Source organism: Psammomys obesus, unplaced genomic scaffold, assembly GCF_907164565.1.
Source record: "Psammomys obesus unplaced genomic scaffold, mPsaObe1.curated_primary_1811, whole genome shotgun sequence".
Classification (NCBI taxonomy): Eukaryota; Metazoa; Chordata; class Mammalia; order Rodentia; family Muridae; genus Psammomys; species Psammomys obesus.
The window spans coordinates 1853594-1867213 of NW_026591560.1; the positions used below are offsets into that span (position 1 = coordinate 1853594).

General features: G+C 56.1%; 1 protein-coding gene across 1 annotated transcript; it reads right to left on the reverse strand.

Moving 5' to 3' along the window:
* Positions 1-376: 376 nt before the first annotated feature.
* On the reverse strand, positions 377-13581 carry Map3k11 (mitogen-activated protein kinase kinase kinase 11). Its single transcript, XM_055610609.1, has 10 exons — positions 11666-13581; positions 7684-7864; positions 7373-7521; positions 7110-7285; positions 6759-7002; positions 6187-6300; positions 5470-5605; positions 5287-5378; positions 2446-2823; positions 377-1238 (listed from the first exon to the last, which is right to left on the reverse strand). Exons 1-10 carry the CDS (start codon positions 12405-12407, stop codon positions 901-903), a joined length of 2550 nt encoding a protein of 849 aa, XP_055466584.1. The 5' UTR covers positions 12408-13581; the 3' UTR covers positions 377-900.
* Positions 13582-13620: the final 39 nt, after the last annotated feature.

Below are 13620 nucleotides of genomic sequence, written 5' to 3' on the forward strand. Positions count from 1 at the left end.
AACCACAGAAGGATGTTGGTCTAAGGCATTGGTCTTGTTTTTTTTCCAGGCAGGGTTTCTCCAGATGTTTCCCAGAGGGCTGTGGGCGTGAGATCCCACCTGTGGTGGGGACAGCACGGTAACCGGATTACCGAAGACCTTGCAGCTGGGCCCAGCAGAGGGGCAGGGACACCCAGCAGCAGGGGGCCTCAGGGCAAGCCATCACTGGAATGGTAGAAATGGTTCAAGTGAAAATGTGGAGCAGGGGACTAAGAGATCAGCGCTTAAGAGCACTGGCCGCTCTTCCAGTAGGCCGAGTTCAATTCCCAGCAGCCATTGTTTTAGGGGCACAGAGACAAGGACGCTAGATTACCTCCAAAAAAGGTGACAGACTACATGTGGGGAGACAGCTTAAGAGTTTATTTGGCTTCATTGGCTCCCCAGGCCAAGGCCCAACCTTGGCCGGGGCAGTAGAAAGGCACCCAGAGAGCCCCAGCTCCAATAACCTCCAAGGTAGGGGGTCCAGGAACTAGGCCTCGGAGACAGAGGCCACAGTAACAAGACGTGGTCAAAAGTGCTGGTGATGCCTGAGGTCGGCCCCTCGCCCCTGGACCTCCCCCCCTCCCTGCACCGCTCCTGGGGGCAATTCCCTGAGACAGGCTCTGGTCCTCCTAACCAGTTAGGTACAGTGTCAGGCCCCAGCGGGGCAGGTAAGTCAGGGCACCTACGGGTTGTAGGCGTGTGGGGTGTAGCCCCCATCCAGTGTGAAGGCTTTCTGTGCAGTGTAGTGTTCCTGGCCCCCAAGGGCGTGGGTTCCCTGGGGGAAACCAAGGCCGCCCCAGAGGCCTGCCTGGCTCCTCTTCCAGTGTATGCTATGCCTTCTCTAAGGCAGCTGGAGCATGGGGGTGTGGCTGGGCCCACTCAGGGCCCTGCTTCTGGTGCCCATGGGGCCTGAGCACCCATGTCTTTGGTCTGCGTCCTGCAGTCCTGGGAGCCTCCCCGGAAGGGGTTGGCAGGCGGGGAGTCCCAGAAGGGATCTGAGTCTGGGAACAAGGTCCAAGGTGCCCGTCGGGGCACAGGCTGTGGAGAGGGCAGGGGTGAAGGCCGTGGCCCAGCTGACACGAAGCTCCACGGGTCAATACGGCTACGGAGTGGTGAGGGCCGAGGTCTGCTGATGAGGCCCAAGGGGGGTGAGCGAGGGGTTCCAGGGGTGCCAGGAGCAGAGCGTGATATTCCTGGTGGGGGCGAAACAGTTCTTCCTGTTGGGTATAAAAGGGGTACATGGTTAGGCAGCTACTAATTCCCAGGTGTCCCCTGGAGGAACTGCCCTGCTCTGGCCTAAGCTCCTAGCAACACAGTGAGCTATGTGAGTGAGTGACTAAGGCCTCTTTCTTTCTTTCTTTCTTTCTTTCTTTCTTTCTTTCTTTCTTTCTCTCTTTCTTTTTATTGTTGTTTTGTTTTTTTTTGAGACAGGGTTTCCCTGTGTAGTCAGCTGTCTTGGACTCACTTTGTAGACCAGGCTGGCCTTGAACTCACAGAGATCTGCCTGCCTCTGCCTGCCTGAGTGCTGGGATCACAGGTGTGTGCCACCATGTCCAGCTTGGTTCTGAGGTTCTTTATGCTCCATCATGTGTCTATTTCAGCTGTCCTAGATCCATCTGGGCTTGGCGACTTACTGGCTGTGGGAACCCTGAACCTGTGCATCTGTATTTCCTACATTTTCTCATCTAAGCTGGCGAGACAGCCTAGCAGTCAAGGGTGCTTGCTGCCAAGACTAACCTTGGCTTACACCCTGGGGCCCTGGTGGTAGAAGGGGGGGAACCGGCCCCTGAAAGCTGTCCATATTTGGACTGTGGCATGCGTGCCTCCCCAATAAGTAAATAAATATAAAAATAAATTAACTTCCTCATCTAGCCTGGCATGGTGGAACATGCTTGGCATCTCAGAACTTGGGAGGCTGAGACAGGAGGACCAGGAGTTGAGGCCAACCTAGGCTACACAGGGAGACCTTGCTTCAAACAATCGAACAAAAATACTTCATCTAAAAATGGGGGCATTAGCTTGGTGGTGGTAATCCCAGAACTTAGGAGGCAGAGGTAGGTGGATCACTGTGAGTTTGAGGCCAGCCTGGTCTACAGAGCAAGTTCAGGACAGCCAAGGCTACACAGGAAAACCGTCTCCAAAATAAAACAAAACAAAATAAAAACTGGGCATAAGAATGCTTCATACACAGATTGTAATTTTATGCAATAGCCTCTCTACAGAATGGCTATAGTACTTGGCCCAACCAATCAGTAGGAGTCTGTCACCATTAGGTGATTTCTATTACTTTCTCTGAAGCTCGGGCTCTAGCAGTGGCCCCGAGTCTAAGGACTGGGGTACCCAGATTAGCAGCTGTCTGTGGTCCGCTAAGTTCCCAGCCATTCCTCCCTTCTCTACCTTCTCCTCAGTCTTAGGGCCACTCACCACGTGTCTCATCCCGACGAGGGCTCTTGGCTGAGGGCTGGCCAGATGGAACACCTAGGTCTAGCAATAAGGGTGCAGGGGCGTGTGGGCCGCGGGCATCCGATGTGGGTGAGAGGCGAATGAGAGGGGTGGAGGGCAGCTCAGCCGGGCAGGGTGCGGGCATCTGTGCAGGGGGTGCTGCTGGCGGGGGCTCCCCGCGCTCGCGGCTCAGGCCTCCTGGAGGCTGCAGGTCTCGGCCGAGGCCTAGGGAAGCCAGCAGCGCAGTGCCCCGCAGCAGTGCGCGCTGGATCAGTTTGGGCGTCCCGGAGCTGCTGCCCCGCTCTGTGGGCCCGGACCGCCGTGGCTCCTCTGGCTCAGGGCTAGGCCGCGGAGGGTTACCTGTGGGCAGTGGTGGCACAGGTTAGACTGGGGCTGGAACAAGAGCCGAGCGCTACTCTCCACGGCCGTCCTCCTCAGCTCTCTCTGCAGTGCAGCTCTTCCGGGTCACACACATTCCGCCAAAGGGAAGGGTCTGGGGACAACTACAGGAGCAAAGCCTGGAAGCAGGCGTTGTGGAAAGCTTCTCCAAGCGGAACAGCCCACTTCATCAGAGTAGCTGTAGCTTCTTGCAAGAGACCCCCAATCAGGCTTGTGGTCCTCAAGACCACAGGAGGGGTCTGGGAGGGTGGCTGGGCCTTCACCTGACAGTCTTAGGTGTTTCTCCTGTACCTTCCAGCAGTCAGTCTTGACATTCCTTCACTCTGCATTATCATCAAGCCCCTTCCTGGTCTAATCCCTTCTGCCTTTCCCACCCTGTGCTAGGCGCCTAGCTGACCCGCCAGGAGACCTAGGTTGGCTGGAGAAAGACAAGGCTGAGGTGAGCTTCAGGACTTAGCTCCGAACTCTGCTGGTCCTGGAGGTTTGTTTTTTTAGTAATTTATGTGTATGAATATTTTTTGCCTGCATGCTTGGTACTTGCAGAGGCCAGAAGAGGGCAATGGATCTCCTAGAACAAATTAATAAAAATGTAAAAATATTCAGAAGGAAGTAAGAGCGGAGACTGCAGCCCAGGAGAGTGAGTGAGTGGAAGCTCCTCAAGTCAGATCTGAGGTCCCTGAAGTTAAGTGACTTATCCAAGGTAACGCCTAGAATTTAAGTTCCCTCTAAGCTCCTTGAATGTCAGAGTTAGCAACCCTGCTACTTAGGAGAATGCAGCAGGATAGGCCTGACCTAGGGATGAAGGTGAACTTGCTTCTACAAGGCTTTGGGTTGGTGAGAGGCTCCTGGCAATACCCTCTAGGCTGTTTTCTGTCAGTGTAGCTGACTGTAGGCTGCCAAAGAACAACTCACTGTGGCCAGGTTCCCCGGGGCCAGAGCCTCCGTCCAGGGATAGAGTGAGTGGTGCCTAGTGCCTAAGCATGAGATGCCCCGAGTGTGAGTTCTTGATCCTCGGCCAGCTTCCCGCCTGTAGGTGCCTAGGTCGAGCTCATCTACCGTGCACGAAGGCCTGGCCGGCAGCAAGCGAACATGCTTGGGCTAGGGAATCACATGCTTGGTCACACTAGACTGGGTTGTGGCACCTCAAGCAGATGGAGCGGCTGCAGAGGCGTGGGATCTAGGTCTCGTGTACCTTCTTCTGAGACATCAGGGAAGGCCTGGCCAGGGCCCGGCAGGACATGGCCAAAGGACTGATCTGATCTACACTTGGTTCACAGGCCAGCGAGTTCTCCTTTGGTCCTTCTGGCCTAGTCCATTCTAGAGCATGGTCTTCCAGTGTTCAGCTCGACCCTCATACAACAGCCAACTGCAACTGGTGGAGCAAAAGGCAGGGGGGCTGGAGAGATGGCTCAGTTCCCAGCACTGGCATGGTGGCTCACAGGGTATCTGATGCCCTCTTCAGGTATCACAGGCAATACATGCACAGTGTGTAAACACACATTCAGGCAAAACATACATTCATATAAAATAATAAAACGGTAATTTAAAAAAAATTCTTAGCAGAGGGAAGCTCAAGGGGTTGCCTCTGGAGTCAGATCAAGGGACTACACCCCCATTCTGCCGGTGCCCTACAGTAAACCACAACTCCTCTGTACCCGTTTTCTCCTCTGTAAAAGACAGCCAATGATGTTATCTACCCAGCAAATAGGAGAAAGACAACAAATACTGCTGTTATTATTACAGAAACAGGTAGACGGAGGTGATGGCTATGTGTGTGGGTGCTGAGTGGACACAGCTAAGCAGTTCGGTGAATGGGGCTCTGGCCTGAAAGCCATTAAAGTAGGGTCTAGGGCAGTGGACCTCAACCTTCCTAATGCTGACACTCTTACTACATACAGTTCCTCGTGTTGTGGTGCCCCCAACCATGTGATTATTTTCATTGCTACTCCGTAACTGTAACTTTGCTACTGTCATGAATCACAATGTAAATATCTGTGTTTTTTGACGGTCTAAGGCAATCCCTGAGAAAGGTTGTTCGTTCCCAAAGGGGTTGTGACCCACAGGCTGATAATTGCTAGTTCAGGGTCTAAGTTCTGCAGTGTGCAGCAGGTAGGGCTGGGACCCCTGAGGTTGGTATAAGGTCCCACAGACGAATCACAACTTTCTTGGCTCTGCGGAGTCTGGGCAGTGTAAGGCTCCACCTCTTCTTCTGGGTACCAAATGGAAGAAACCACTCCCTGCTTGTCCTTTCCAGGCCAGACCTGGTGACCTGGGCTCTAGGCCTGCTTCTGTGCTGCCCCAGCTTTAGCTTCCAAGTCTTGAGATTTCAAGGCAGGAGTCCATCTCTGCCCGCTGGCTTCTCAAAGTCTACCCTAGTGCCCACAGGAAGAATTCAGCAAGGTCAGAGGGGAGACAATTACTGACCGTTGAGTGTTGGGGGAGTAGAAGGAGATCCTAAGGGGGATGAGTCATCTGAATCCAGGTACCACGTGGCTTCATCCATGCGGGACCTTCTCCTGGAGAGGGAGGGGCGGAGAGGGCACTCTGTGAGCCTTAGGGCTCTAAGGAAGAGTAAACACTAGGCTTGGGGGACACTGGGCCACTTACCTCCCGTTCTGGGCCTCCCCAGGTTTGGGGGAACTGGGACCCCAGGCCCAGCAGGCACGCCTCTCTCCATTGCTTGAATCTTCCAGACGTCTGGGTGACTGGCGCCCCCAAGTCTGTCCTGATTCAGCAGGTTCCACTGTAAGGGAAAACCATGGGTCTGAGTCCACCCCTATCCTGCTGTGCCACACCAGCCAGGATGGGTGGAGTGGGGTGGGCGCTGGTGGGCTCGGTGGGACTAGATCCTGGGCCTGCATGAGGTTGAGTTTGAACATTTGCTCTACCACTTATTAGCTGTGTGGCAAATTACCCTTTTCACTAGTCTCACCTACACTTAGTAATCCACTGGAATTACTGAGTTAATATTTGCAAAGCACTCAGGAAAATAAAGACTATAGGAACCAAGTGTGGTGGCACAGGCCTTTAATCCTGGCACTCTGAGTTTCAACTAAAGCTGGCCAAGGCTACAAAGCTGAGACCCCGTCTCAAAAACAAAACAAAACAAAACAAAAAAACCCAAACCATGACATTATATAATTACTCGATTGGGTAAAAAAGGAAAGTGTTTTTGGAGGGAACTTAAAGGTAAAAGTCTAGATGAAGAGAAGGGAAGCCTGGGGTCAGAGGAACAGGGTACAGCGAGGGGAGGCAGATACATTTCCAGACATCAGAGAAAGTTTTAGGAACTGTGGGGAAGGCAGGGCAGACCAAGGCTCTTACACTGGATGGCTCGGAAGCGAGGGAAGGTGGGCGAGTCCCCAGCCCCAACCTCGAAGACGTTTCTCCTCCGGTCAAGGCCAGGAGAGGCCTGCACGGTGATGCGGTGTTTAAAATCTGGGGTTTGGGAAGGGAAAGGGCAGGTGAAGAGGAAGCACTCAAAACCGCAGGGCTCCTGGGAGGCGCCCAGGCCTCTCTGGCAGTGGCCACAGCGGCTACGTGCTTGGGTATGCTTCACTGCATTCCAACCTCGAGGAATGCTAGGAAGTGAAGAGTGCCCAGCGGGTTGGGCCCCATCACCAGGACAAGCTGGTAGAGAAATGTTTACCGTGCTGGCCCCACCCTCTAGTCCTCAGAACTTTCAGAAGCACCGCTTAGCTGGACATGCAAATATTCCCGTCAGGATCCGCCCATAGACAGAAAAAAAAAATATAACAGAAACCCCCCCAAATAAACCCCTCCCTATTCCAGCGGGTCAAGGCACCAAATCCCCAAACAGCCGTCCGACCCGCCTGGCACACCCCCTGGCGCCCACAGCCAATGGCAGAGCGGCGCCCCGGAGCCCCGCCCCTTACCCAGGGGCATGCTGATGCGCTCTCCGCCGTCGCGGGCCCGGAGCTTGCTCCGCTTGAAGGTGCCGCGGCGGCGGCGCACGTGCGGCCGCTCTCGGTCCACCTGCTGCAGCAGCAGCGTCAGCTCGCGCTCGAACACCTCCAGCTCCCACTGCGCCAGCAGGTGCTCGCGCCTTCGCAGCTGCTCTGCCTGGGACCGCTGCTCGCGGGCCGCGCGCGTCAGCTCCTCCTCGCGGCTCAGTAGTTCCTACGCTCGGGACGTTGAAGGAGGTAGAGTCAGCCAGGCACTGACGGCCCAAACCATCCGCCGCGGTTCTCCGCCCCATCTTGCGCCCCCCCCCCCATTCTTCCCACCTTTTCCTTAGCCCTCAGTTCGTCAAAGAGGCCCTGAATCTCGCGTTTCCAGCCCTCCTGCATGGAATGGAAGGAGTCCCGCGGCATCTCCCGTAGGACCTGCGCCTCCAGCGCTTCCAACTGCTGCAGGATGGAGGCGAAGTCGGGCCTGCGGTGGGGGTCCTGTGCCCAGCAGTCTAGCGGGGCAGGATAAGAAGAGTGTGGGTATATGTGTCTGGGGTCAGGGAGTTCGGCCCCCCCACCTGCCCAGCCTGTCCTCTTACCGGCCATGAGTTGTGCGAAGGGCTCAGGGCAGGTGGATGGGATGGGCAATGTTAGCTTGTTGACAGCCACACCATAGGCTACGGCAAGACAGTCGATACCACGGTAGGGCACCTCCCCGGTCAGCAGCTCCCACAGCAGCACCCCAAAGCTGTGGGGGAGACGGGATTTGTGTTTTCTTCACTCCAAAGCTAGGAGTAATTAATTGTATGGTTTGGGGTCCTGGCTTCAGCTGGCCTGGCCACCCCTGGCCTTAAGCACCCGTTCTCACCCTCTGCAGCCCCAGACGGTCCAGTCCCAACCCAGGCTGTACCTCCAGACGTCACTGCCCTTTGAGAAGGTGGAGGCCTTGATAACCTCAGGAGCCATCCAAGCATAGGTCCCTGCAGCACTCATTTGTGTGGTTTTGTGCCACTCGCGAGCGAGGCCAAAGTCAGTAATCTTTAGGGTCTTATGCTCCATGTCATCACCCTCAATGGGCTGCAGCAGCAGAACTGGGGAAGAAATGAAGCAGGATTGTGGGAGTGGAGAATAGGGCTAGAGGAAGAGCACGGAGCAGATGCAGCTGACAGACATCCTGGCCAGGTGCTGAGTATGCAGAGGTGGCTGGTGAGGATCTTGCCTTGAAAATCCACAGCTGGGGTAAGGCCTAACTCAACAACTGTGGGACAAACTTACTGGCAAGAAGATTCCAAAGTTGCTACCTTTCCTCCTCTGAGTACTGAAGTCAAACTGTTACACTTTCTTCTAACTAAAACAAACAAACCAAACTAAACCAAATGACACAAACAAAACCAAGAATTACTGTCACTGTACAGATGAGAAAATAGGGAAATGACCAAGTAGAGATCCCGTTCAGCCTACGGCTCTTAGACCAATGCTCCAGCTTTCTGCTAACACTGAATGAAATAAAACTTCAGTGTAGTAGGTTCTCAGCGTTGATGGCTCTGCTTTCAAGAGCAATCAGTGCCCCGCATGGTGGCACATGCCTTTAATCCCAATACTCGGGGAGGCAGGTGGATCTGAGCTTGAGACCATCCTAGTCTACAGAGTGAGTTCCAGGACAGCCAGGGCTACCCAGAGAAACCCTGTCTTGAAAAACAGCACGTGAGAGAAACAGAGACAGAGAGACACACAGAGAGAGACATTGAAAGCTGTGTCTTGCCACCTTGCTGAGGCAGGACTGTGAATCAGAACTTAGGCTGGGGAATGGGAGGGATGCCGTTCATGAGCATGGAAGGCCTACAGCACTGTGACTATCACAGCTTCTCACAGCAGAAGACTCCAGAAGATGTCTACAAAGGGAGCTGGGTTTTGAACACGTGGCAGGCACAGCCTCCAGCCCTCCTGCACAGGATGGCAGTCAGGGCTGCAATGGGGCAGGATAGGGACTGAGACTGAGTGGGGGGGGGGGGCGTTCTTGGAGGTGTCAGACCAGATTTTCGTCTTTGAAGGCCTTTAGTCAGAATTCCTGTTTCTGTTGCAGGCAAAGCCCTGAAGTTTCATGGTGATTTGACATAACTGCCAACCCCTCCCCATATTGTCCATTCCCAGGGCCCCTTCTGCTTGACTGTTTCCTTGAGGTCCCCTCCCACTCTCAGCTGCTTCGATTCTGGCTCTCTTCAGAGCTCAGACTCTCAATCACCCCTGGGCTGCCTCCATCTCTTCCGGGTGCCAGCCCCCATTCCAGATGGCACCTTTTAAACTCAGAACCCTGGGCAGGACAGCAGCAAGATGCTCTACTTAGTATCCATATGCCCTGCATGGCTTTTATGCCCCCATGCCTGGCAGACTTTCAGTTTCTCCTAGTTCACAGAACAGTCCTGAAGTCTACCTGCTCCTCCCTTCTGGACCAATGAAGCTGAGGAAGATGATGAATGCACCTTACAGGGTTGTCAAGGAGTCGTAGGTCAGTTCAGACGTTTAAAAGCCTTTAACCTGGGGCCTGACTGTGGCAGAACTGCCGAGGGTGTCACTGCTTAGAGATCCTGTGCCACGACTGTCACAGCCCACTGTTCCTCTCCACCCTCACTCCTTCTGTCCTCCAGCCCCAGGTCAGGCTGCTGAAGGTAGCGGGGACCCGGTGTTATGCCTGTGCAAGCTCATCTCAGGAGGAACCACAACAGGCTGGGGTAGGATGGAGAGACGGCACAGGCTCGCTCTGGAGCCAGGACCCCTCCACTGAAGACCTCCTCCTGCCTCTGACCTGGTCTGTAGCCACCTGTGTGGGTGCCCACAGACAGATGATGCACTCTGCACCATTTTCTCAGGCCCTGAATTCCTCACAACCTGAGTTAGGATGCTTGGTGGGAACCTTGGGCATAGGAGGTCAGGGGCCACCCCGGGAGGCTAGAAAGCCCAAGCCTTGGGGCAAGCCCCTCATGGTCACCTCCTTACCGTCCCCCCCCCCCCGCCTTTGTCAGGCTAGGGAGTAGCCTGGCCAGCTCACACATCTTCCGCTTCCCTCTCACGGTCCCTACTTCTCCTTTCTAGGAGGCCTGGGCCAACTGGGGGGGGTTCTTTGGGGGCGAATTGGGGGAGGTCAGGTCCAGGCCGGCTGGCTGGTCAGTCCTGTGACTCGTGGGCCTGGAGAATTCCCCCTTCTCTCCCAGCCAGGCTTCCTCACAAGGCCCCCATTGTCCAGGAAAATCATGCCATTGTTTCGTGCCTGAGCCCCCCCCCAAGCCCAGGGACTCCCCCCACCCCAATCCCACAGACAGCAACTTGGGCCTAGGAGCGGGTCTGTGAAGTTGGATGCCAGGCTCAGAGGCTGAGCACACCTTGCTTGCCCTTCATTACCACCCAGACTCTGAGAGGAAAGCAGGGAAACTAGGGCGAGGGTGGGGGTGGGGGGCAATCCCTGGCTCCTTCCTCTCCCCAAACCCCTCCACCCCCAGCTCTTTCCTTCCCTGCAGGCAGCTGGGCTAGGGAGGGAACAGGGGCTGGAGCTGGGGCAGGAAGCCAGCCCAGGGGCAGCAGGAAACACAGGAAGCGGTGTGGAGGGTGGGGAGCAGGGGCCTGGACTATTGTTCCATTTTTTTCTGGAAAGAGAACGGAGGAAAAACAGAAGACAGGGGCTCCCACCCCCTGAGCCTTCGGGGAATCCCCCCTCAGGCTACTGCAGGGAGTGAGGGGGGGGTCCCTAGAGGGCTAGGGCCCACTCATCTCTATGGATGATGGGAGGCGATCAACTCTGGCAAGAAACTGGATCTCACTGTTTCTGCTGCTGTTTGTCTCTAGCCCCTGCTTTACAGTAAGCTCCAAATGTCTGTACTGATCCCCTCTAAGGCTCTCCATGCTATCTTTCTCCAGTCATCCCACCAAGCACAGCTCCCACTGTTTCCTATTATTCCTCTGCCTGTGGGCCCTGCTCCAGCAGACCCAGGTCCTGGTGCCCCCACATTGCTGGATTCTGCCCTTGAGCCTGCACTGTGGTCAGGCCCTGCCCAGACACCCAACCAAGTACCTCACTAAATGCTGGCTGTTTTGGACTGGCTTGAAACCTGCCCACTTAAGGAAGCCGTCTGAACCTGTCACTAACTTGTCTTTGGCCTATGATAGGCAGTGGATGGGAGTCTGAGACAGAGATGGAATCTCTCTTCGCTAGGCACTGTCAGCCCTACCGCCTGATACCCTCTTGGCCATCCTGCCAGAAAACATCACTGGCTGAGGACCCATGGCCTGCTGGGTATCCTGGGTCAGGGCTTTTGAAGGTCCTTATGCTGCCTTGGCCTCCTCCTCACTCCAGTTGTAGGGAGGCTGAAATTGAGGTCCTGTGCTGAAGTGTAATAAGCTGGTGACCATGTAGTGAGGGAAGAGTACGATGAACCAGCCTTGATCTCAAGCAGGGAGGAGGGCCTTCCCTTCCGAGATCTGTCCTGAAGGAGCTGCCGAAGGGAGGGAAAGCAGCAACACCATGTTTATGAATTTCAGGGAAGGGGCAGGCTGGCAGCAGCAACCTCCCGGGGTGACCGTGAGGGGTGACCATGGTTAGGATGCTGATGGTCGACCTGAGAGAACCCAGTTGTTTTTTTTTTTTTTTTTTAAATTTGTCCAAACTGTGGACAAGTTTGCAGGCTGGGAGCAAGGGCTTCTAGGGCAGGGTTCTGGGGTTCCTGTTTTGGGGTCACTGAGAGGCCACGGGTATCCCCTGGATAGTTAACACTCCTCTCAGGAAGGAGCTCATGACTCCTGCATTTCTGCAGTGAGGCAGCTGAGTTAGATGTGTGCACCCGGGCCACCCGAGCAAGGCCTCCGACCACCCCACCTCCCCGCTCAGGCCCCTGGAAACTCACTGTTGTTGGACTTGAGGTCTCGGTGGATCACAGGCACGAGGGCCTCGCAGTGCAGGTAGTGCATCCCGCGGGCAATCTGCACAGCCCAGTTGACCAGCACGTGGGGAGGCACCCGCCGGCCAGCCAGGGCCCGGCTGAGAGGCCCGCCAGCTGCGTACTCCATCACCAGACACAGGTTTGGCTCCTCCAGGCACACAGCTTTGAGGGCAATGATGTTGGGATGTGCCAGCATGGCAAAAAGGCGGGCCTCCTGCCGAACACTCTCAGCTGTTACGCTGATGTCTTCATCGGGGTCCTGGCGAGCTGCCTTCACGGCCACCAGCTCCCCTCGCCAGCTGCCACGGTAGACCTTGCCGAAGCCGCCGATGCCGATCACCTCCTCCAGTCGCAGCTCCTGGAAGCTGGCCACCTCACAGGGTGGTGGGCCTCCACCCCGAGACACATAGTTGGATGGAAAGATGCCCACCTGGCCACCCACCTGGCCCGCCCACCAGCCCTCATCTCCTGAGATGGCTGCATCCCGGGACAGCACTTCCACTCGGTCGCCCTTCCTCAGGGCCAGCTCGTCCTGCCCATTGGGCTCATAGTCGAACAGGGCTGTCCAAACAGGATTGGCATAAGCTGCTGCTGCCTTCGGGGACCCCTCCGGCCGGACTCCACCACTACCCCCGCCGCCCCCGCTGCCACTGCCGTTCCATGACCCCAGCGGGCTCTTGAGGAAGAGGTTCTTCAAGGGCTCCATGGCTGTGGGCCAGCGTTGGAATGTGTGGGGGACCTTCTTCGGGTGCCCGTGGTCTCCACCCCCGCCGGCTTCTGAGGCCCTAGCGCCGGAACCTGGGCATCCGGGCCTTGGCCGTCAGCCCCAGACCCACGCCTCTCTGGGGAGCCAGGAGTGTCGCCTCCCGGCCCCCCGCATCTCCGGTTTCTGGAGGAGGGCACCGAGGGCAGTGTGGTCAGGCTGGAGGGGTGGGGCCCCCTGGCCTCCGGCGCCTCACCATGGCTGAAGTGGAGCGGCAGAGTCCCTCGGTCCCTAAGTAGTCCTGGGAACCTGGTTCCAGCGCCCGCCTACCGTAAGGTGGGGCCTGCCAGGGTCAGCGCCAGGACTCCGGGTGCGTCTTCAGGCACAAGAAGTGAAGAGAAGGTCCTCGGTTGAGACGAAGCTACCTTTCATCGGGGTAGTGCCTTTAGCCCCGACAGCTCCGACCCGTTCCCTTCTTCCTCCTCCCTTTGTACTTTGGCCCCGGGGGCGGGAGGCAGAGGTGGAGGGTGGAGTTTCACTTTTTTCCGCTCTTCTCCCTCCTGCAGGAAACAGCATCAGATGACGCGGGCGGGTTGCACCGCTCCCCTCCCGGAGGCTCCCGGCGGCTGGGCCCGGGAGTTCCCGGGGAGGTTGGCCAAGAGAGGTAGAAGGCGGGCAAGGTAGTCCCAAGCGCCCTCCCCCACCCCCATCACAGCTCTCAGAAGAAAAGCCTTTAAGTTAGGTGCTCCGCTGCTCAGGGTCGGGGTGGATCTCTGCAAAGACAGACAAGAATCCTTGTGTCTGAATGATCATCGGCAAAGTCGCCCTTGGGATTGGCCCCAAATCCAAGCCTGGTCCTTGGCTACGAAGTTGCAAAATTCTTTTAAGCTTCATTCTTTTCATCTATTAACAAGATACTCTGCTTTTAGGGGCGGGCGGATAGGGAAGATTGGAACTTCAGAATTGGCTTACATCTCAAGCTCTTGGAACCATTTACAGTCCTCTTCCTCTCATCTGAGAGGCAGTCCACCTTTTCGTGTCCTTTCCCCGAGAGGCAGGAACCTGAAACTGGTGTCCAGAACTCAGCCCCAGGACTGGATTCAGAATAGAAGAGCCTTCAACAACCTCTTCATCGGTTGGGTTCCCTTGCCTTGCATCTGTCACTTTAAGAACGACGATGCCATCCTGTTGGACTACTCAGGCCTGATCAGCATCC